Source organism: Cavia porcellus, unplaced genomic scaffold (assembly GCF_034190915.1).
Source record: "Cavia porcellus strain 051 isolate PalLab524CR breed Dunkin Hartley unplaced genomic scaffold, mCavPor4.1 scaffold_6, whole genome shotgun sequence".
Taxonomy (NCBI): Eukaryota; Metazoa; Chordata; class Mammalia; order Rodentia; family Caviidae; genus Cavia; species Cavia porcellus.
Genome location: NW_026947489.1, coordinates 49,268,305 through 49,289,569, shown reverse-complemented (window position 1 = coordinate 49,289,569; position 21,265 = coordinate 49,268,305). Strand labels below are relative to the sequence as shown.

Genomic DNA, 21,265 nt, shown 5'->3' with positions numbered 1-21,265 from the left:
TGAAAGAAGGAAAGGTTTATTTAGCTCACTGTGGAGGTTTCAGTCCATAATCAGCTGGCTCCAAGGCAGGGCGGCATGGAACTGGGGTAACATTTCAAGGCAGCAGCCATAGAAAAATGGAGGAGAGGCAGGATCAAGCCTCTTCTCCTCCCTTATAATGTATGCAGGCCATCCTCTCACCCCCAGGTAAGATGTAGCACTCTTAGCATCTCCTTGTCCTTCTCTGCACAGGATGAGGATATTTACAAATTAAGAACCTGGCTGCCTGCTGAGTGTCTCAGTTAAACTTCTAAACTTCTCAAGGTGACACAGTGTATCTGCCATAACAATCCACCCCATGTCAACTTGATAACCAGCCATATTTCTTTAAACCAGCCTTCAGATACAAAGGCAAAGCATTCTTAACATTTCACAACTTTAACATTATAACACAGTTTAGCAATACTTAAGAACCAACATTAAGTCAATGAACTTTATATTACATTAGAACCATAATATTTTGCCCCTGGCCTCCCAAAGACTTATTCCTTTGTGTAAATGGCATTCAGTCCATCTATAAGAGGTGCCAAAGTCCTAACAGTTTCAGCATTGCTCAGAAGTCTAAATCCTAAGTATCCTCCTGGATGTAAGCCAAACTAAGCCCTTATACAAACAAAAACAAAGTTAAACACTTCCCCTATACAGTGGCACAAGATAAATACTCCCATTCCAAAAGGTACAAACATGGCGATACAAAGCATTGGAACCAAAGCAAGTCCAAAATCCAGCAGGGCGAACCTTAAGTCCTGTAGTTGTACTTTCAGCATCTGAAGCAAACTGCAGCAAATTGTGAGTGCCAAAGGGTTTGCATGGCTTCATCCCCATGGCACTCCTGGTGGCTTTAGCTCCCACAGCTTCTCTTTTGGGCTGGCTTTGATCTCTCTTTATAAGTTTCCTTAGACAATCCACACTCCTGGATTTTCCAAACTTCTGAATTCTCCATTGCACATTTGGCTTCATGCTCACAACTTCACACACTGCCCTCTCAGGAACACACTGCCTGGCTTCCCAGACCTTCTAACATCAGGATGGAAGCCTTTTTAACCTCACAACCCTCATTCTGTATGCACCTAAGACCAGCCCCCATGTGGATAATGTCAAGGTCTGCTAGTAGCAGGATCAGTAGCGAGGCTTTCTTTTCTCTTGGCTGTAGGGGTCAAGTTCCTGGATCACTGGGCACCCTAAACCTGATTGTGAGGAACAGCTTTGCTATGCCTCCACCATTCTGGAACCTCATGGGGCCTCTGCTGCCATTCTGGAACATGTTGTTCTGAGGTTTTTCTCCTCTAAGCAAAGTCTTTCACTTTTGCAGTTTTGAGACTGCAAAGTGTTGTGACCTGCTGCCTCTTTTGTGATGCCTCCAGGCCATCTTTTCAATTCTCCTGTTCTTTCTCAGCAAATGAGATCTCTTTGGCTCTATGTCTGTATCCACAGCTTTACTGGAGCCTCCTGTCTGGTCAAATCCATGTTTGAAATCACCCTACTGGGCTCTGTGCTCTTGATTCCCAACATAAATCTGGCAAAAAAAAAAATCCCTAACAATAGCCATGCCACCATCTCAACATCTGACTGCCTTGAAATTTCTTCTGTCAGACTGATTATATAACACATGATGAAATATACAACTACTTTACAGAAAAAGAAACACAATAGTACCCAGTGCTGATTCCATAGTGCCATGATGTTAAATCCAGCAATACTATTATTCTCTGTTCAGTGATTTTTTTGTTTAATTTCAACATACATGAAGGTATGAACAGCAATTTTGAAGAGAATAGAGACACTATGACAACCATTGATGACTTCCCTATCATCTGATCTTGAAGTCCTAAAATGCCTTCCTCATCTTGTTCAGATCACTTCTATGCCATGTTGTTTCGTGTGAATTCTATGTATGTGAAGATACAGACAACTATTTGGAAAAAAACAAGACACAATATGATAAATAGTGAAGATCTCTGATTGTCCTGGTTTGAAATTTATGACTCTTACATTGCTTTCTTATGTTCTGTTTTGTTGTTTGATTTTACCCTCTTTAAAATAAAAAAAAAAAATTCTTCTGTCAGATTAATCAGTCCACTGCCTTTAACCTTAGTCTTAGGCAAAGTCTCTGGACATAAACAAAATGCAGACAAACTTTTGCCAAGCTGTAACATATATCAACTGGAGTCCAACAACCAAAGCAGTCCTTCTTGCCAGCAGGAACTTCCCGATCCTGGTCTTTATTGGCAAGCTTTCTGTCAATATTCTGCCTCCTAGATTTGACCAGAATCTCCCAAGCTTTGATCAGAGCCAGAGCAAAATGGGGCGAGATCAAGCCTCCTCTTCTCCCTTATAGCGTATGCAGGCCATCCCCATCTCCCCCGCCCACAGGGAAGATATAGTACACAAAATTTCCCCACTCTCCTTTGCACAGAATGAGGATACTTACAAAGTAAAAGCCCTGGCTCCCTGCTAAGTCTCTTGGTTCAACTTCTGAACTTCTCAAGCTGACACAATGAATCAACCATAACAGAAATATAATTATTAATGCTATGAACAAGAGTCCTAGTTAAAAGAGTAGTGATTATATTGTAGTACACTACAGTGCTTGCTGGGAAATTCATTATGGTTATATGAAAAATTTCATTAGTACTGGAACTAGTAGTTCTTATAATGAAAGGCCTGATTGTACCAGGAACAGTAGTACTAGTGGAAACAGCAGCAGCACTTGAATGGTAGTGATAGGGACAGTAGCACTGGTGTTCAAGTAGTAGGAAGAATAGTATTAGGGGTTGTAGAGTTAGTGACATCAGTAGTATTGATTGGGGAAGGAGTGATGCTAACAGGAACAGTAGGAGTAGTGTTCACAGGAGTAATGAAAGGATTTGTATCAAGAGCAGTTGTATTAGTGGTGACTTCAGTAGTATTTGTTGGTAAAGAAAGAGTATGGGCTGGAACAGTAGCACTGGTGCTCACAGTAGTAGGAAAAGGGGCAGTTGTATCAGGAGAAACAGTACTGGTGGTCACATCTGCTGACAGAGAAATTGTGCTCACAGGAACAGTAGCACTGGGACTCACTGTTGCAGGGAAAGGAGTAGATGTATCAACAGAAACAGGACCGGGGGTGGCAGTGGTAGTATCTGCTGAGAAAGAAATTGTGCTCACAGGAACAGCAGCACTGGAATTCACTGTTGCAGGGAAAGGAGTAGGTGTATCAACAGAAACGGGACCAGGGGTGGCAGTGGTAGTATCTGCTGAGAAAGGACTGGTGCTGCCAGGAACAGTAGCACTAGTGCTCACATTAGTGGGTAAATGAGTAGTATCAGGGGCCGTAGCACCAGTGGAGATGTTAGGAGTAGTTGAGGAAGAACTGTTTGTGAAGAGAATAGTAACTCTGGTGCTCCCAGTGTTCTGGAAAGGAGTAGTTGTGTCAGAGGCAGACGTACGAGTGGTGACATCCATAGTATTTTGCGATATAGGAGTGATGCTCATAGGAACTGTAGTACTGGTGCTTTCACTATTAGGGTAAGAAGTAGTTGCATCAGGAACTATACTAGCATTTGTAACACCAGTAGTACTTGTTGCAGAATCTGTGGTTTTCATGGGAAAAATAATACTAGTACTAGTGGCAATAGAACTTTTGGAGAAAGGAGTGGCTGTGTGAGGGGTAGTGGTACTAGTTGTAATGTAAGTAACATTCAGTGTATAATTTGTGGATGTGACGGGGACAGAAGTACTTGTAAGTGTAGTAGCTGTATCAGGAACAATAGGAGTAGTGGTAACGTGAGTAGAACTTTCAGAAGGCGTGATTGTGATTGGAACACTGGTAGTAGTGTCCACTGTAGTATTTGTACTACTGAAACTAGTGATAGTCTCAGCACTGGTAGACTCAGCAGTAGATGGAGATGGGTGAGTACTCCTGGGGTTGGCACTTGTTATAGTTGGAGTGGTAACTACAGAATCACCGTGAATCCAAATAACCTTGGTTAATTTTTCCAGGTTGATATTCTTGTCAGTTAATTGAATAGTTAGAGCCTGCCATGGAAGAAAAGATAATGGTGCAATATTAAAACTTCTTAAACATTATTTTAAATTCACTCTTCACATTGCAATTTAACAACAGAAAAAGTGTTCATCTTTCTCTAGGGAGAAATAGTAGATAAATGGTCACATAGATTATTACTTTAGAGAGATCATCTTTGTGCTCATGTTTATTAAAATGTTTCCTTTGCCATTTAATCTTTCCGATTAAACAACTGGCTGTTTTCATTTTATGATCATCAATACCTCATACCCACAGTGCTTGGCCCATAAGAGACATCTGGGGTCCCGTGAAGATTTTCTAAAAGAAATAACGTGGGGGTTTTTCTTCATTGTTCCTAATTAGAAGTTACTTGCAAAAAGTGATTTTGAACCTAGTATTTCGGTAAAACAGCTATAAATAATTATGAGGCCCTAGAGAAGTGATCTATTTGGGTCATTTTCTAAAGTTCAAATATCAAGCCTAGAGTGATGGTGTATGGTTGTAATCCCAGGAATTCAAATGCTGAGGCAGGAGGACTGCCGCAAGTTTGAGACCAGCTTGGGCTACAAAGTGAACTCAAGGCCAGCCTGAATTGCATAGTGAGACATTGTCTCAAAAAGATAAACTAAATTAAATTAAATTAAATTAAATTAAAACAAGTTCAAATATCATCAAGGTATCCTTTTCACCTTTTAGAAAAAAACTACAGTTATCCATTGTTCACTTTTCTAACCTATGGATTACTAAATCCACATTTATGATTAGCTTTATTTTCTAAAATAGAATTTTTTTTCCTTTTTGGTTGCTTTTGGTACTTCCTCTTCTAAAATTCCAGTTTACTTGCATTTTGGCAACAAAACGCAAAGAGAACTGATCCCTCAATAGGGTCTTCTATCTATGTCACTGTTCTTTAAGTGAATCTCACACCCTGGGTGGAATATATTCACTTGGTGATCACTATAGTTTAATGCCAATTTTCAACTTAAAAGAACCATCTACTTGACCATGGGTATGAATGCTTCAAAAAAGAGGGGGAATCCTTCTGTAAGTTCAAGGAGTCCCTCATTCCTTGTTTTGAACTTTGAATGGAAAAGTAAGTTTTGTTATGTAGTCTAGAAAACAAGTCTATATAAACATAGCTCAATTTTCTTGGTAAACACATGGAGAGGCTATTATAAAACTGCTGATCATTGGTCCCTGGACTACCAGAGAAAGATCACCAATGCTGTACATTCTACAACATTTTTAGGAGTGTATCCACTCAACATTTTGGTAACCTTTCTAATATGTGTGTACCAAAAATTGTAATAGTGGCGACAATTTTTCAGAATACTAAATTATCTTATGATAGTTAAATCAGATAGGTATGCCTATGGGACAGACTTGGATGCTCTAACACTGGCTACTGACATGTTACTCACTAAAGTGGGACATCTCTTTTTTCCTATTCTCCCTTGTTATCAATATATGGAATACGCTATACCCTTACCCTCTACTCTTATTGCAAGGACCACATATGTGGTAACATCAGAGAGCACTATGATTACTTCAAGAACAAGACAGAAGAATAATTATTTATTTATATAATCTTAAAATAGGAGAAAAGCTCCTAAAACATAGTCACCAAAAATTCTAAACTTGTGACCACATAGAAAGTTACTAAGCTTCTCACCCACCCCAGTGAAGCTACAAAAGTTAGACACACTTTTGTTAATAAGCCAATCCAACCCACTCCGTCAAGACTGAGTCCCCTTCCGCTATTCTTCTGTTCAAGCTGAAGCCCCTTCCCAGTTTTCTCTTCCTTTTGAAGGCTTTTTCATGTAAATTCATGTTGTTGCTTCAGTTTAATTTCCATTATCACGGAATTAAAACCCCCTAAGTATCCTGTATCAGTGGTACTCTGTTCAGCCATACCTGGTTGGAAGGATCACTCTTCAAGTTGGTCTCTATGAATTGCTGGTTGTCATAAGTGAAACTGACTTGTGTCACATAAGTAGAGTTCACACCCCAAACTTTAATATATCCAACTTTCAGAGGATTTGAGTCATTTAAATACTTATTGTGTATGACTTGGATTTGCAAGATATTCTATAAAGAATTTGTAAAGAGAAAAAAACATTACATTTTAAAATAGACTATATTTCACATTAAAATATAGTAATATAAAATACTTTTGTAGCACCGATTCTCTTTCTTCCTTTATTCTCCTTCTCCCCCTCCTCCTCCTCCTCTTCCTCCTCCTCATCTTGCTCCTTCTCCTCCTCTTGCTTCTTCTTTGTTTGTTTGTTTGCAGTAACAGATATACTCAGGACCTTTACACTGAACTATAATCTCAATCTCTTTTCTTTGCTAAATTTTGAGATAGAGCCTTGCTAGATTGCTAAATTGTCCACACTGACCCCAAATTTTCAGTCTTCCTCCCTCAGCATCCTAGAGACTGGAGACATGCATCACCATATTTGGCTCCGTTTTCATTTTTAATTTCATTTTAAATTTTAATTAAACATTTTATGAATATTTACTTTCTCAGTATCTGCTACAATAATTTTGATGATGTCAAAAATAAGCTTAGGTACCAGCTCTTCAAAACCTATTTTGTGTATACTTATTACTAATTTTTATCATAATTTTGAAATGAAAGTGATATTGTCTCTGTTTCACAGGTAAAGAAAATGAAGCTCCAGAAAATAGAGAAGCTCAAGGCCATAGAAGTAAAGGACATAGATAAGGTGGAATCATGATGCACATATGTGTACTACCTCAGTTAATACAAGGTGACAAAAAGGTAGCTCCTTTGATAAGCACAGTCCACAGGAATATAGGAACTTATATAAATTGCTATCAGTTTAAGTTTCAATTCAAGGGTGACAATAATAAGAGACAAATCATGAAATATCACTCAGATGAAAATCATGGCAAAATTTGTTGTGAAGAGAGAGAAAAAAATCACCTTGGGAATACAGTGGAGAAGGGAGGATTTAGTTAGGACATTGAAGTCCCAGGTGAACGGATAGGATTTATAAAAGTGATATGAATGAGACAGGGAGTGGTGCAGGTATATATACAGTGATCCCAAGCTCACTCTGAGTGAGTATCAGGGCAACTGTCACTGGTTCTATGTAAACAGAAATGAGATTAGCTAATGCGTGCGATGAAGCCATCAAGAATCTACACGATTGGGCCAGGGATTTAGTTCAACGGCATAAGCGCCGGCCTGGCAAGCATGAGGCACTGAGTTCAATCACTGGTACCAACTCCCCCCCCCCAAAAAAAGAATCTACACGATTAAAAAAAAAGAGTTCATTCCAGTAGAGGAGAATTACAAATGTCTCAATTCTAATAGTATCAACAGAAAAAGAAACACATTCAACTGGTATTTCTAAAGAATTAACAGAACTCTTTTTGGCTGATCGGACAGGCAGGAACAAGGGAAAATCAAGATAAAGAAATATAATTTGAAACAGATAGGTACATCAGGGCTAATTCTTACTGATTTAGTAGCTGATTGATAAATTTTCTGGAATTTTGCAAGCTGCTTAATAACCCAAAATCAGGTAAGATGTGGGAAGTCTTTACATTACAGAGATCAGTAAATGCTGCAACTCAGCTCCCATCCCCACAAAGCTGCTTATCAGCCAGGCAACACTAAGAATAACCCCACAGAAAGCGGGGAGCTTTCTTTCATTTCAGGCCCCCAATCTTTAGGGGAAAAAAAAAACAACCAACTCATCAAACATCACAGAAGTAATGATACATGTGTCACCAACTTGGAATAATGAAAAAATGGAATTTTATAGTCAGAAATTATTTTAGAACAATCTAATGTCTTATAATAAAGAAATAGATTAATCAGGAAAGTGTCTTTCCTAAATTGAGTACTTAGTAAAAATAGAACAAAACTCCAGAGTTTAGAGATCAACAGCCTCATTTACAAACAGCAATTTGAGAGGAAAAATAAAGTCTTGTACTCAACTACAATAAGAGACAATATACAGACGTAATTAGTAAGTAGTGAGTGTTGTATTTAGTTTCAAAAAGTCTAATGTAGGATAGAGAGAATATGACCTGATTACTCATGTCTATGAAAATTACTTGGATGTCTTAGATGTCTATGCAATTTATATAGCCCAAACATCAGATACATGTGCATAAAAATGAATGCTGTGTGATATCCATGAACGAGTCACACTAAAATAAGTACAGACAATACAAAAGCTCATGCCATCATGTAGGAATACAGTGCAAATTGTATATGCAATTTAGAATTTTCTAGTAAACACATTTGTAAAAAGTAAACAGAATAAATTAAAGATATATTTCATTTAGCCAAACTTTCTAAAATGTTATTTCAATGTATCACACATAAAAAAGGGGGATGAGGTAGTTTACAATGTTTTTTTTTCAAAGTAACCACTTGAATATTTCAAAATAGGATGGCTACATTCGTAAGTACTCTGTAGCCAAATGTGGCTCTTGGTTGGTATACTGGAAGTGAGGATATAAATTATGATCTCAACCCTGGGCAGTATGTTTTAGGAAAAATCTATATTAAGTGAAGTCCAAATAGAGTGATCATATCTAGTAGCCAGTATGTGTATAAAACAACAAAACTAACCTAGATATGGATAACTCTGAAACGAAAAGACAAATGGATATATAACAGATATCCTCAAATATCTGAAGCACCACTGTAGAAAAGAAAAAAATAGATTTTTGCAACAGTAGTTCTTATTTCAAGTCAGTAGGTAAAAAGTTAAACACAAGATTATTCCAGGTTTGACAGAGAATGATTCCCCTACTTTTCTTGTTAGAATTACAGATTATCCATGAACTTGTTTAAAATGTGAAGTACATTGGCTGCATTGTGGTCCTCAATCATCTTCTGTAGTCTATCCTTTTCTGTGTAATTTTTAATCTCTACACAGGATATTCTGTTGCTGCTCTGCTTCTGGGATTGGTCCTATGACTCTACTTTGCTAATGGGAAATTAGGCAACTTGATGTAAGAAATGATTTTAAACACTACTCGGGTATTTTTACTTCTACTTTTGCCCTCTTCAATAATCATGAAAAAATCATTCTCAGACTTTCCTATAACCCAAAACCCAATTTCCTATAATTTCATTTTATACTGCCCTTAACCATCAAACACATATGTGAGTGAGTACCATCAAGACAATTCAAGCAAACTAACAAACCGAGGCTGACACCTGACTCATGAGAACCAGTCAAGACGAGACCGATCTAGCTCAGTTCTTCTGGAGCTCAGAATCTCAGTGTTTATTGCTGGTTGCATGGCACTAAGGTTTGAGATTTACTACATGTTGGACAATTTAATATAAATTTGCTCTTCAAAGTTTTATCAGCCAGAAAAATTCTCATCCCTGAAAACATGTTATAAATTTAAGGGACCATTTTTGCCCAGAAAGTTTTGTTCTCTTCCTCCTCCTCTTCCTCCTCCTCCTCCTCCTCCTCCTCCTCCTCCTCTTCCTCCTCCTTCTCCTCTTCCTCCTCTCCTCTCCTCTCCTCTTCCTCCTCCTCCTCCCCTCTTCTTCTTCTTCTTTTTTCTCTCTCTCTGTCTCTGTCTCTCTCTGTCTCTCTCTCTCTCTCTCTCTCTCTCTCTCTCTCTCTCTCTCTCTCCCTCTTCCCCCATGTTATGTTGGATAATTATCAAAATAAGACTGTTACTTCCTTAATTTAGTGTCAACAAACATGAATTAAAAAAATAAAGGCACGAATGACCTCCCATTAAGATGTAAGATACTAGTTACACAATTCAATTGTATAAATGCATAATCTTTAGCTAACTGGAAAAGCATTTATAAAACACAGTAGTTTTACCTGAGCTGCTGTAAAGTTAGCCAGGAAATAGTTTCCATTTTCATAAGTATCTGAAAGCAAGGGGAAAATTGTTTTAATTCTAGTTTATAACCTCATGTGCAATCATAAAACATTTTAAGGGGTTACAATTACTGATCACATTGTTCATCAACTCCCTGAGAATCATTAAGCACAGTAATAAGCACTTGCCAAACATGCATATGACTGTGGTCTGGATCCCTGGCACACACATACAAAGAAAGAGGGGAAGAGGAGAGAAGAGGAGGGGGAGGAGGAGGAAGAAAATGAGGAGGAGGGGAGGAGAAAGGGAGAAAAAAGAGGGGAGGAGAAGATGAGGAGAGCAGAGAGGGGAAGGGAAGGGAGAAGAAAAATAGCAAGGGCATTCCACTTAAGAAACCCATGAGTGGAAAGGAGGTGGGGAGGAAAGGGTCTGGAAATGCAAGGTATTCCAAGTTAAATTAAGATTAGATGTCGAGATGAAGTATAAAAGATACTGATAAATTATTCTGCACTGATATAGGAAACGTGAGAGTTTACGTATCTACGATAATAAAAGTTCAAAATAGAAAAAAAACAGTTAAGGATTCAAACTTCTAAATCAGATAAAAAAGGACTCAAAAACCAGTTTTTGTACATTTTGTACATTTTGTAACATTTGTGCAACCTTGGGCAAGTCACTTAGCATTTTATGATTTGAAGAACAGATACATAAAATATATGATGAATATTTAAAGTTTTTCAAATGTATTACAGTAAAAGACATTACCATTAATCCCCCTCAATTTGAACACACTTATCATTCTTACTATCTTATGAGGCAGTCGTGTAAGTCCTTTTTGAGTGAATGTCACATGCCATAAATGGAAAAGTAGGCTCATAAAAACATTACAGTATGTTTTTATTCACTTTATTCCCTGAATCTGGCACCCTTGCACCATTCTACTTCTGGATGTCCCCAAAGTCAAAATGACTGTAAAGTAAATATTTTAAATCAATTCAGGATTTTAGGGTAGCCACAACTGTGAAACTAAAGACACTTGTGATTGTTATCTTTTTGGGGAGGGGAGTAGGTACCAGGAATTGAACTCACAACCTTGTATTTGCCAGACAGGCACTTATGCCACTGAGCTATATGAAAGAGGACTTCCAGAGCTGCTTTGGAAAGTGACAGAAATAGTGAAATAAGTGAGTTCAGTGTGAGTGTGTGCAGGGGGTGTGTGTGAAGCATGGTAAGGAGAGCAGGTCGTAATGTATCTTTTAATATAATTTTTTAAAATTAAATATTTCCCATATGTTTCAATCACATCCCACAATAACAGTACCAATTTAAGCACATCAGTACATAGCATTCAGCTTGTGCAAAATAAGTCGAAATTTGTTGTTCACTATCATCATCTTTATTGATGTTCTTTTCCTATCCTTAGTCTGTCATTTAGAGTGCTAGAGATCCTAAGCCCTCTGCCTCTGCAGACGATTCCATTAACTTCCCCCCAATACTTCTCCATCTTTATAGGCTATTGTGATGCCCCAGAGTACTCCACTGTGACAAATCCTTTCTTCGATTATATCAATCTAGCATCACGTCCTTTTTATTGTCCTATTTATTCAACTCAAAATTTGATTTACCTCTCCTACACTACTCCTGCATTTCCTTTTTCATTGAATCAAATATTTTCAAAGTCATAAGTGACTTAAATCTAAATATCTTTTCATGATATTCAAGACTTTCAGGCTTCTTTAAATATACACCTTCCTCTTAAAATACAGTAGGCCTCATCCATGGAAGATAGGTTCCAAGACCCAAAACTCCAGTGGATATCTGAAATTACGTATAGTACTGATGTTTATGTACCATATTTTTTTCTATAAGTGCATACCTATGATAAAGTATAATTTATAAATTAGGCCCAGCAAGAAATTAATAATAATAGCACTATTACAATAATACACTCTAAGCAAAACAATTAAAACAATGTATTCTATTAAACCTTTTGGCATAATGCCCATTATTGAATAAAATACAGGCACTGCAGAACCACAGAAGTTGTTCTGCTGAGATGGATTCTAAATGCCTGTGTTCAGAGACAACACAGATACAATGGACAAAGGGATGACTGTGTCCTGCAGGAGATCGAGCAGTATGTCATAAGACTTCCTCAAGTTAGATAAGATGACCCATAATTTAGAACTTACAAATTATTTCTAGAATTTTCTGTTTAATAATTTCAGACTGTAGTTGACCACCTATAATTTAAATCATGACAAGCAAATCTTCAAATAAAGGGAGACAATATTATTATTATTATTATTATTATTATTACATTACTCTGAGTCAATAACTACTTTATTCATCCTCCTCATGTGGCTTCTATAACTCTCCCTATTTCTTAAAATCAGTTTCATTTGAAGATCTACTCTTGGCCACTGTCAACATCATATCACCTTTCGTAAGTAAGGGAAAGTTTCACAGTAATTACAAAGCTGTTAATGAAAAAATTAATTAAATCTATCCTCATGCCATATTTTAGTATTTAAATTTGAATTTCTAAATGCATTTCATTTAAAAAGTATAAAAAGGCTCTCTGAAAAATATTTGAAAGTTTCAGGGACTATTAACATTTAACTCTAAGTCAAACATTTTCACAAAAACTTAAACTGTATTAAACAATGGCTTTCTCTTTTAAACTTTTTGAAACACAGCTGTGGTGTTATTAAACCACTATGATATCTCTCATCTAGTCCTGATTATCTCAGCCTATACACACACAGGAGCTTTCTACACTCTCTTAAAAGCACTGGCCTTCCACCAGCAGTGACTTTGCCTTTCTGGGGACACTTTATAATGTTCAGAGACATATGTGACTGTGACATCTCATTTTGGTCCTCCGGTGGGGAGAAGACAGAAATGCTGCTAACCCTCCTATAGTAAATAGCCCAGCCACCAGCACAAATAATTAACCACAGTGTCAGTATCACTAAGGATGAGGCAAATGACTTAAAATTAAACCCTTTCTTTTTTCATGACAATCTTTAGTGTTTTCTTTTTATTGTTATTTTAATTTAATATATTTATGGAATACAATGTGATAATATGTCACAATACACAATGACCAAACCAGGGTAGCAAACACTTCTACCCCCTTAAGTATTTCCAAAACACATAACAATTGCACATATTTATGAAGTAGAGTGTGGCATTTCAATACACGTATACAATGTGTATTGATCAAATCACAGTGAAGACAGAGAATTAGGTAAATTATGACAATCTTCTCAATAGAATACGAGAGTCATATTGGTGCTTATAATAAATATACAATAACACCTAGATATATATAAATGTTATGAAAACAATCAGATTTCATTAGTTAAATAAGTAGTAGATTGTCAGTTACATAAAATCTTGACCATTTTCTTAATATGAAAAGCAAGTAGCAAACAGCAAAAACATTTGAAGTGATTGCATTTTTCTGATTTTCTATCTTGAAAAACTTTTAAAGATAATATTTTTTCTTTTGTTTTTGCATCTTTTTTTAGGACATATTAGTTATACAGATTAAATAAGTTTTTGGCAGACTTGTAGATGAACATAACACACTTGATCATTTTTATCCCCCATCACTACTTTAAAGAAACTAACAAGAAGAAAGCTTTAGAATTATTATTAGTGGGAAATAAGCTGCAATTTTAAAATATGTGACAAATTGTAAGGTCAGAATATTCTGGAACAGAGAAATAAGTAGTGAAAATTGACAGCTGATTGCTAGCTCTGTATTTCTGTAGAGGTGTCTGAGGAAGAAGGTGTTCTGATTATAATGACAGATTCCAATTACCCAAGGTAGAACAAGCTATTCCTGGATTTGAGAAAGCATGAAAAGTAATATGAAATATCCTCTTAGCAACTGTCAATTCACAATTTATGAATCCCCAAGAAACTTTTCTAGGATCTAATTTGTCTTCTGAGTAGGGTTCTTCTAAGGAAAAGTTGCCTGGTATCAAGGGCTGATCAAATAAATGCCATGACTGTGTCTCACTGAGAATGAATCCACTGTCAAACTGCTACTTGCACCCACTCTGTTTTATCAGAGAGAGACAGTTCATCACTCCTGAGTGAATCCATAAAATCAGGTTCCTGAACCTACCAAACTAAGGGTTATATACTTGGTCTGTAGTCAGTTGTACCGTAATGCATACAAGCTAACAAAAATTGCAAAAATACTCCAAACATCATTGCCTTACTGACAGTAGCAGACGCAGAGATAGGATTTAGTTTCCAAAGTAGATGATGAGCCCCTACTCTGGGTTGTCTTCATAATACAAAGGCCCGGGAAAGTTTAACTCACCGATGCTTTGTCCATCATCCCAGAATATCTGACCTTCAGCTTTTCCATCATCATCTAATGCAACAGTCAAGCCCATAAAATTCTGTCGACTACCAAAAAAGAAAGAATCATTTTTCACTAGGTTGGAAGTCATAAGAATGAGAATCAGCATTTGCTAAAAATATTACCTATCTAGAAATAAAAAAGAGTGAATAAAATATGTACAGGAGACTTAAAAATAGATAAAATGAGATAAAATACAGGATTATTAACAGTCAGTGGAAAAGCATTTAACATATATTCATATTTGGTTTAACTTCAACATTAAAAAATAATTTACAGTATTCATAATTTGCAAATACACAAATTACAAGTAATATGATGAAATATGCATTCCTTAGGAAGAAGATCCAAGAATAAAGAATCTTTCAAAAGCTTTCTGGTTGCTGAAGAATAAAATCTAAAAACTAGAGCTTGATTTATGCTGGAGGAAGGCCATCAAACACAGTCCCCCTTTACCTGGAGTGGGTGTTAATTGCAGGCTCTTGCCAAGGCAGAATGTAGCCTCCTCTAACATGAAGGTTGATGTGGTCAAGGGGAGCCTTCAGTATTTCCCAATCACCTGTAGATCTGTGGCCAGATTCCTAGAAGAGAGCAAATCAACAAAAAATAGTGAGGGGCAAATGTAGTAAGTAGGTAAATGCATTATTACAAGTCCTCTCTTTCCAAGAAAGTATGTTGGAAAACATTTCAAACTTGAGAATGCCCCTTGCTTTTCACTTTCGATTAGCACTCTGAAAGTCTAGACTTTTCTGTGTCTCCAGGAAAAGTGAGTGGTGAGTATCAATTCAGTGTAAATGCTCAAAGGTACCAGTGTATACTTGTATGCATCTTTCCACTTTCACAAATGTTTCCAAACCTGAACAAATTGGCGGTGATTGCCTTAGAAAATATATACAGGGCCAGGGATTTAGCTCAGTGGCATAAGCACTCACACGGCAAGCACAAGCTCGTGAGTTTGATCCCTGGTACAAAAGAGAGAGAGAGAGAGAGAGAGAGAGAGAGAGAGAGAGAGAGAGAGAGAGAGAGAGAGAGAGAAAAGCAAGCAAGCAAGTAAGCAGGAAAGAAAGAAAGAAAGAAAGAAAGAAAGAAAGAAAGAAAGAAAGAAAGAAAATATATACATAAGAGTCAGAAGAAAGCTCCAGACACTTCTCTAGCCCGCGTGGAACAATGTTTATTCTTACCGAGCTGTAGTCATACCACCAGGCTCTGGGAAAGTAAGCCCTGATCTCAAAAATGTTCTGAAACAAAACCAATCAATATATCATTACAGATATTCCAGTAATGTGATTATTTTAATTTTTAAAATGCTTCTTGTAGATTTACAATGAGATATGATTTATTTGGATGTCAAGAATTTGAGGGCTTTTATTGAGAAAGATTCTAGAAATCTCCCCTTCAGAGACACAGAAAGAGATTTTGAAAAGAAACTTCTAAAAGTATACAAACTTGCAGAACAAGAAGTCAATCAGCACTGTGAAATGTTTATTAAGGGAGATCTTGAAAGAAGGAAAAAGTTTTTTTTTAGCTATTCTAGAAAGTCATTTGTTTGAAAGCAGTGACCTGAATGAGATGAGATGATCTTTAAAATGGTTTTCCTGTGACTTTAAACTACGTGATTAGAGTCTGTCCTAGAATCAGAAACTCACACTTTCCAGCACAGGGCTGACCAAGATGGCAGGGCCTAACATAAACTGATGGTCTATATCCCAAGTTGATCTGTCATCTGTAAACCTTAAAAAGATAAATGTGAAAAACTCTCCCATATCCTTCACCGTCACAGAGGATTAATTTAAGACAGCCCCAGAGGTGCTTTCTGGGGAAAGAAGTCATACTCACTCATGGAGCAGGGATCGAACAACAGTGCTGCCTTCGGTGTGAGCCTTGTGCATCAGAGTGTAGAGATAAGGCAGCAGGGTATACCTGGTCTGCAGGACTTTTCTTGCAAATCTCTCAAAGGTTGAATTCCAGGCTACAGGATCTTGTCTCTAAGAAAGTAAATAACAGATCACTTCATCTTCACTCCATTCTAGTGCTATCAGAAAAGGATTGTCCAGCATTCATTCCTCATGAAGGTTGCCCAGTCCCTCTCCCTTCATTTCTAACCTGCCCTTCCCCTGCTCCTGCCACCTACAAATCTAGAACTTGTTGCTCCTTTTCTTTATTGGTCATTGTTATACCCTGCAGAGGTCTAGCTTTAATCTTGCACATGGGTGGAAAAACAAGTCCCCACACAACACAGATGTATGTCTGGTGGATATAAATAAAACACAAATTCTATATTGCTAAAGGCAAGTGGAGAGTTCTTATTTTTTAGCCCCATGAAGGAATTATAAAGACATATGTCCTCTAGTTACTAATCTCCAGGAAATAAAGAAAATATATTCTTAAAATCTATCAATAATTCTGAGATTCTGAACACTGTAGGTCTTCCATAAAATAAAGGGGGATGATTTTGATGATTGTTTTGGTTATACTTAAAATACTTTCATGAGTTAAAAAGAAGCCACTATCTGAGGCCATAAAACACATGTAGCTTGAACAACAGCAACCTCACCCTGGTCCCAATGGTGTTGCGGTTCCGGGAAAATGGATAAAAGGCTCCCAGCTGCATCCAGCGAATACACATCTCATATTCGGCATCTCCAAAGAACCCACAGATGTCTGCTCCTGTCTGATATGTGCAGCATTAGAGCATGAGTGGGTTGTAGATATAATTAAATCTGACCAGGTAGTTAGTAATGGCCTCACAGTGACTTACATAAGGTATTCCAAAGAGACTGAACTCCATCATGCCTGAAATGAGACAATAGGGATGTTTCAGACAAGCCCTCAGAGGAGAGGGAAGCCTTTCCCTTTGCCTTTCCCTTTGCTTCCCCATGAGAATGCCTGCATCATACATAATAAAAATATTGAAAGATATGTATGAATTAAAACTCACACTCACAGAGAACTCAACTCGTGTTATCTTACTGTTCATCTAGATGACAGTCTAGACTCACCCAGTATAACCAAATAACTGTTCCCATTACCCATACCACAGCCATCAGAGGGCCCCAGGAGCAGGCTCGCATACCAATGATCGATTTCTTCAGCTGGTCCCATGCGGCCATGTTGTCTCCCAGCCAGTGTCCTGCCCAGCGACCAGAAGAGGGGAATGTGGAACGGGTGATGACAATTCCCCGCTGTCCTGTCACCTCCTGCACAGCTCTGGTTGGAGAACAAAGAGATGAGTTTGACGATGGCCAGGGAGCAGCTGCAGCTTGGCTATGGACCAGCTGAGCTGTTTCATTCAGAGTTAGAGAACTTCTTCCTAGCAAAGATCTGCCATCTGAAGGTAACACTAGGAATCCCAACCAAATTCACAGCATGTTGGCGGGACAGAGATGCCTGCACCTACAGATGCAGATTTACTTTTTTAATATATAATAAGCTGTTTATCTATACAAAGGTTAAGAAGAATGGTAAGGGTAAGGAACACATCCCAAGCCCCAGGTCACTGGTCACTTTCATGTGTTCCATCTCATACCTGAGGAGGGAGGTTTCCTTGCATCACCTTATTTTTTGTTAGGAAACTAAGACTCAGAGAAGTTAGATAATTCACAAAGACAATTTACAGAGCAAGCAAGCAGACCTGGGGTCCAAAGAATATGTGTATAGATGTTCCTTTTTGACAAAATTCTTTCTACTATTCTATACTTCAAAGAGCAGGACGCATTTTGCACACAGAGGCAGATATGCATAAAACGATCATTAAGTGCCTTTCAAAAGAAGATGAATCTTCTATTTATATTCATAGTGTGAAAAAATTTTTAAAGTGTGTGAGAAAAATTAGAAAACCTATTAGCAGATCCTAGTATGTTTACAATCCAAAAACTGAAAAAAAGCGTAAGTATACAACAAGAAGAATTGTTCCTAATAAGATGTGAAGTAAGTGTAAGAAGCTACTTACTGGAATAAAATTAACCCATTTGGATCATTTTCAGTATTTCACACCAAAATAAGTCCAAAAGGGAAAGATACACATGCAATTTATTGAAATTTTATATATGTATGTATCCCTTATACACACGGAAAAAGTAACCCACAGAAAATATAGCTAAGCAAACTTAATAGAGGACTTTTAACTAGCTACAATAAATATATTCAAAGAACTAAAAGAAAGTGTACCTAAAAACATTAAAGGAGAGCATGATTATGTCACATCAATAAATAGAAAATATTAATCAATAATTAAAAACTACTAACAAGCCAAATAGAAATTTTGGAGTTGAAAAATACAGTAAATAAAGTTAAATTTTAGAGAGGGCCCGGAATAGGTATCTGATTTGGCTGGTAGAAAAAAAGAACCAGAAAACTAACGATAGAACAACAGGGGTGAACCAGTGTAAGGAACGGAAAGTAAAGTACACAATTCTTCAGAGATTGAGGGACACTATCAAGTATAACAACATGCATTCAATGGAGCTCAGCAGGAGTAAAGAAAGGAGAAAGGGGCAGAAAATATATGAAGAAATAACAGCCAAAAGTCTATCCACTGAAAACTACAAATTACTGTTGAAAGAAATTGAAGAAAATCTAACTATATGGAAAGATATCTCACATTAGCAGATTAGAAGATTTAATATTAGTAAAATAGCAATACTTTTCCAAATTTATCCATAGATTGAATGTAATCCCTATCAAAATCCCTATTGAATAAAAAAGTAAAGATTCATATCTCATTAATTACAACTGTATATTAATACGTAAAGATAGATATAGAAATCAATGGAAAAGAATCAAAAGTCCATAAATGACTCCTCTTATTGGTTGTTGGTTGATTTTTCAGAAAGTACAAGCACAGTTTAAATGGAAAAAGAATGGTCTTTTCAATAAAGTAAAATAGTTGCATATCCAAATGCCAAAGTACTTCTACCCTACACCATAAATCAGACAAAGGTTAACACAAAGTAGATCACAGATCTTGGTGCAACATGTAAGACTATAATATAATGCTCTTAAAAGAAAGCTTTAGAGTAAATGATTATGACCTCGATTCCTACAATAGTTTCTTAGCTATGACACCAATAGCACACTTGACAAAAGATGAGTAATTGAGTAACTTATTTAATTTCTCTTTCTTCTCTTTAACATTTCTGTGTCAGAAAAACGCTAATAAATAAGAAGGATTTAGCCAAGCATGGTGATGCGCACCTCTAATCCCAGCCCTCAAGAGTCTGAGCAAAGAGATTACTGAAAGTTCAACGCCAGCCTGAACTACATAGTAAAACCCTGTATCAAAAAAAACATGATATGGATTTAGACAATCATACAAAATTGATTAAAACATGATATGAAATTTCCTCAAAATTAAAAAAATATCTCTTTCAAGGAACACCATCATGGAAGTGAAAAGATTAAAAGAAAAAATGTACAAATCATTTATCTAATTAAATTTGTATCTAGACTATGTAGGAAATTTTTGCTATTCAATAATAAAGATAACTTCAAAGCAAAATATATGAACAAACATTTCTGCCAATATGTTAAGCAAAGAGCCATTAAACACTTGCAAAAATGCTCAACTGCAACAGTTAGTCAGGAAATGAGGAAAACAACCAGATATACCTGAGACACAACAAAATGTCTTAAGCCAAAAAGGCGGATAATACCAAGAGTTGGCAAGATTGCAAAGGAACTGCAATTCTCATACATTATTGATAGGATGCAAAATGCTATTTTTCACTGTGAAACTCCTTAGAAAGAACATGGCATTTCTTCAACATATGAAAAATACAGCTATCATAAAATCCAAGTCTACTCTGAGATGTGTACTGAAATGAAAGAAAACATATTTTCTTTCAAAATCTTGCAATTAATGTTCATAACATCTCTATTTATAATAGTCAAAAAGTGAACCTAACTTAAATGTCAACCAACTGATTGATAGATAAACAAAACATGATAGATGCATAGAATGGAATATTATACATTAGCAATAAGGACTGAAGCACTGAAACATGCTACAACGTAGCACAATGAACCTGAAAACAATACACCAAGTGAAAGAAGCCAGTCACAAAAGAACATACACAGAATACACTATGCACAGGACAGAAAGTAGATTAGTGGTGGGGGATCAGGAGAAGGTGACAAAGGTAGGAATGAGTTAAGCATGTTATAGGATACTTATATCCTATAACATCACCTAATTAATCACTTTAAATAGGTGCATTCAACAATTTAAATGATACATCTATTCAGAGGTAACCTGATATTTTGAAGGTTATTCACTTCTCTGAAATCAGGTAGGTATAGTCACAATGCAAATACAAAGTAACAATATAGTAAGCTGCCTTCGCTGCCAGTGATGAAGACACACTCACTCATAGGTGGGCCTGGTCTGGGACCACCCATACAGGCTGTGGACGTCGTAGTGTCGCACCAGAGAGCCATCCTGCAGGATCTGCTCACTCTCCATGCACATGGTCTTACTGCTCAGGCCTTTGTCTCTAGATTCCAAATCTGAGAGCAAATACCAAGTTATTTCCCAATCAGAGATTTGCATGCTTGCTAGAAATGACCATCATTTTGGCATTTCTCTATTTAGTTATCAACTATAGGGTCAAATTCTTAAATTGCTTTACACAAAAGTAACACCCTTTGGCTTCATAACTGCTAAAGTGTCAGCATTAGCTAAGGACTGGGAAAAGCATTTGTTGCTGCACTCTGATGGAACTGAGCACAGACACAGCCCACTGCTTATCATAACTAACCCCTTTGTTGCTAGAACTGTGTCTCCCACTAGATGGTAACGTTCTCAAAGGGATAAATCTTACTTGCATCAATTTTGTGTAACTGACTATACCTTTCTGATTTGTCACATTGGCCTGGCACATGAATTTTAAAAAGAAGGAGACAGTGAATGAATGAATGAGCAATGAGCTTCTTATCAGTGACCCAAATTCTAGATTCAGTTTCACAAATTCACTAGCACAAAGCTTTTAGGAATGCAT

General features: G+C 36.9%; 1 protein-coding gene across 1 annotated transcript in view; it reads right to left on the bottom strand.

Moving 5' to 3' along the window:
- Mgam2 (maltase-glucoamylase 2 (putative)) overlaps positions 1–21,265 on the bottom strand; it is a 79,880-nt gene continuing 58,615 nt past the window's right edge. The window contains exons 37-48 of the mRNA XM_063250637.1: positions 20,636–20,774; positions 17,344–17,477; positions 17,029–17,063; positions 16,825–16,941; positions 16,107–16,255; positions 15,917–16,001; positions 15,452–15,508; positions 14,727–14,851; positions 14,229–14,317; positions 9,886–9,935; positions 5,960–6,133; positions 1–4,056 (exon numbers count right to left, since the gene is read on the bottom strand). Coding sequence (XP_063106707.1) covers positions 2,785–4,056; positions 5,960–6,133; positions 9,886–9,935; positions 14,229–14,317; positions 14,727–14,851; positions 15,452–15,508; positions 15,917–16,001; positions 16,107–16,255; positions 16,825–16,941; positions 17,029–17,063; positions 17,344–17,477; positions 20,636–20,774 — 2,426 coding nt within the window. The 3' untranslated portion in view covers positions 1–2,784. The remainder of the gene's footprint in view (positions 4,057–5,959; positions 6,134–9,885; positions 9,936–14,228; positions 14,318–14,726; positions 14,852–15,451; positions 15,509–15,916; positions 16,002–16,106; positions 16,256–16,824; positions 16,942–17,028; positions 17,064–17,343; positions 17,478–20,635; positions 20,775–21,265) is intronic.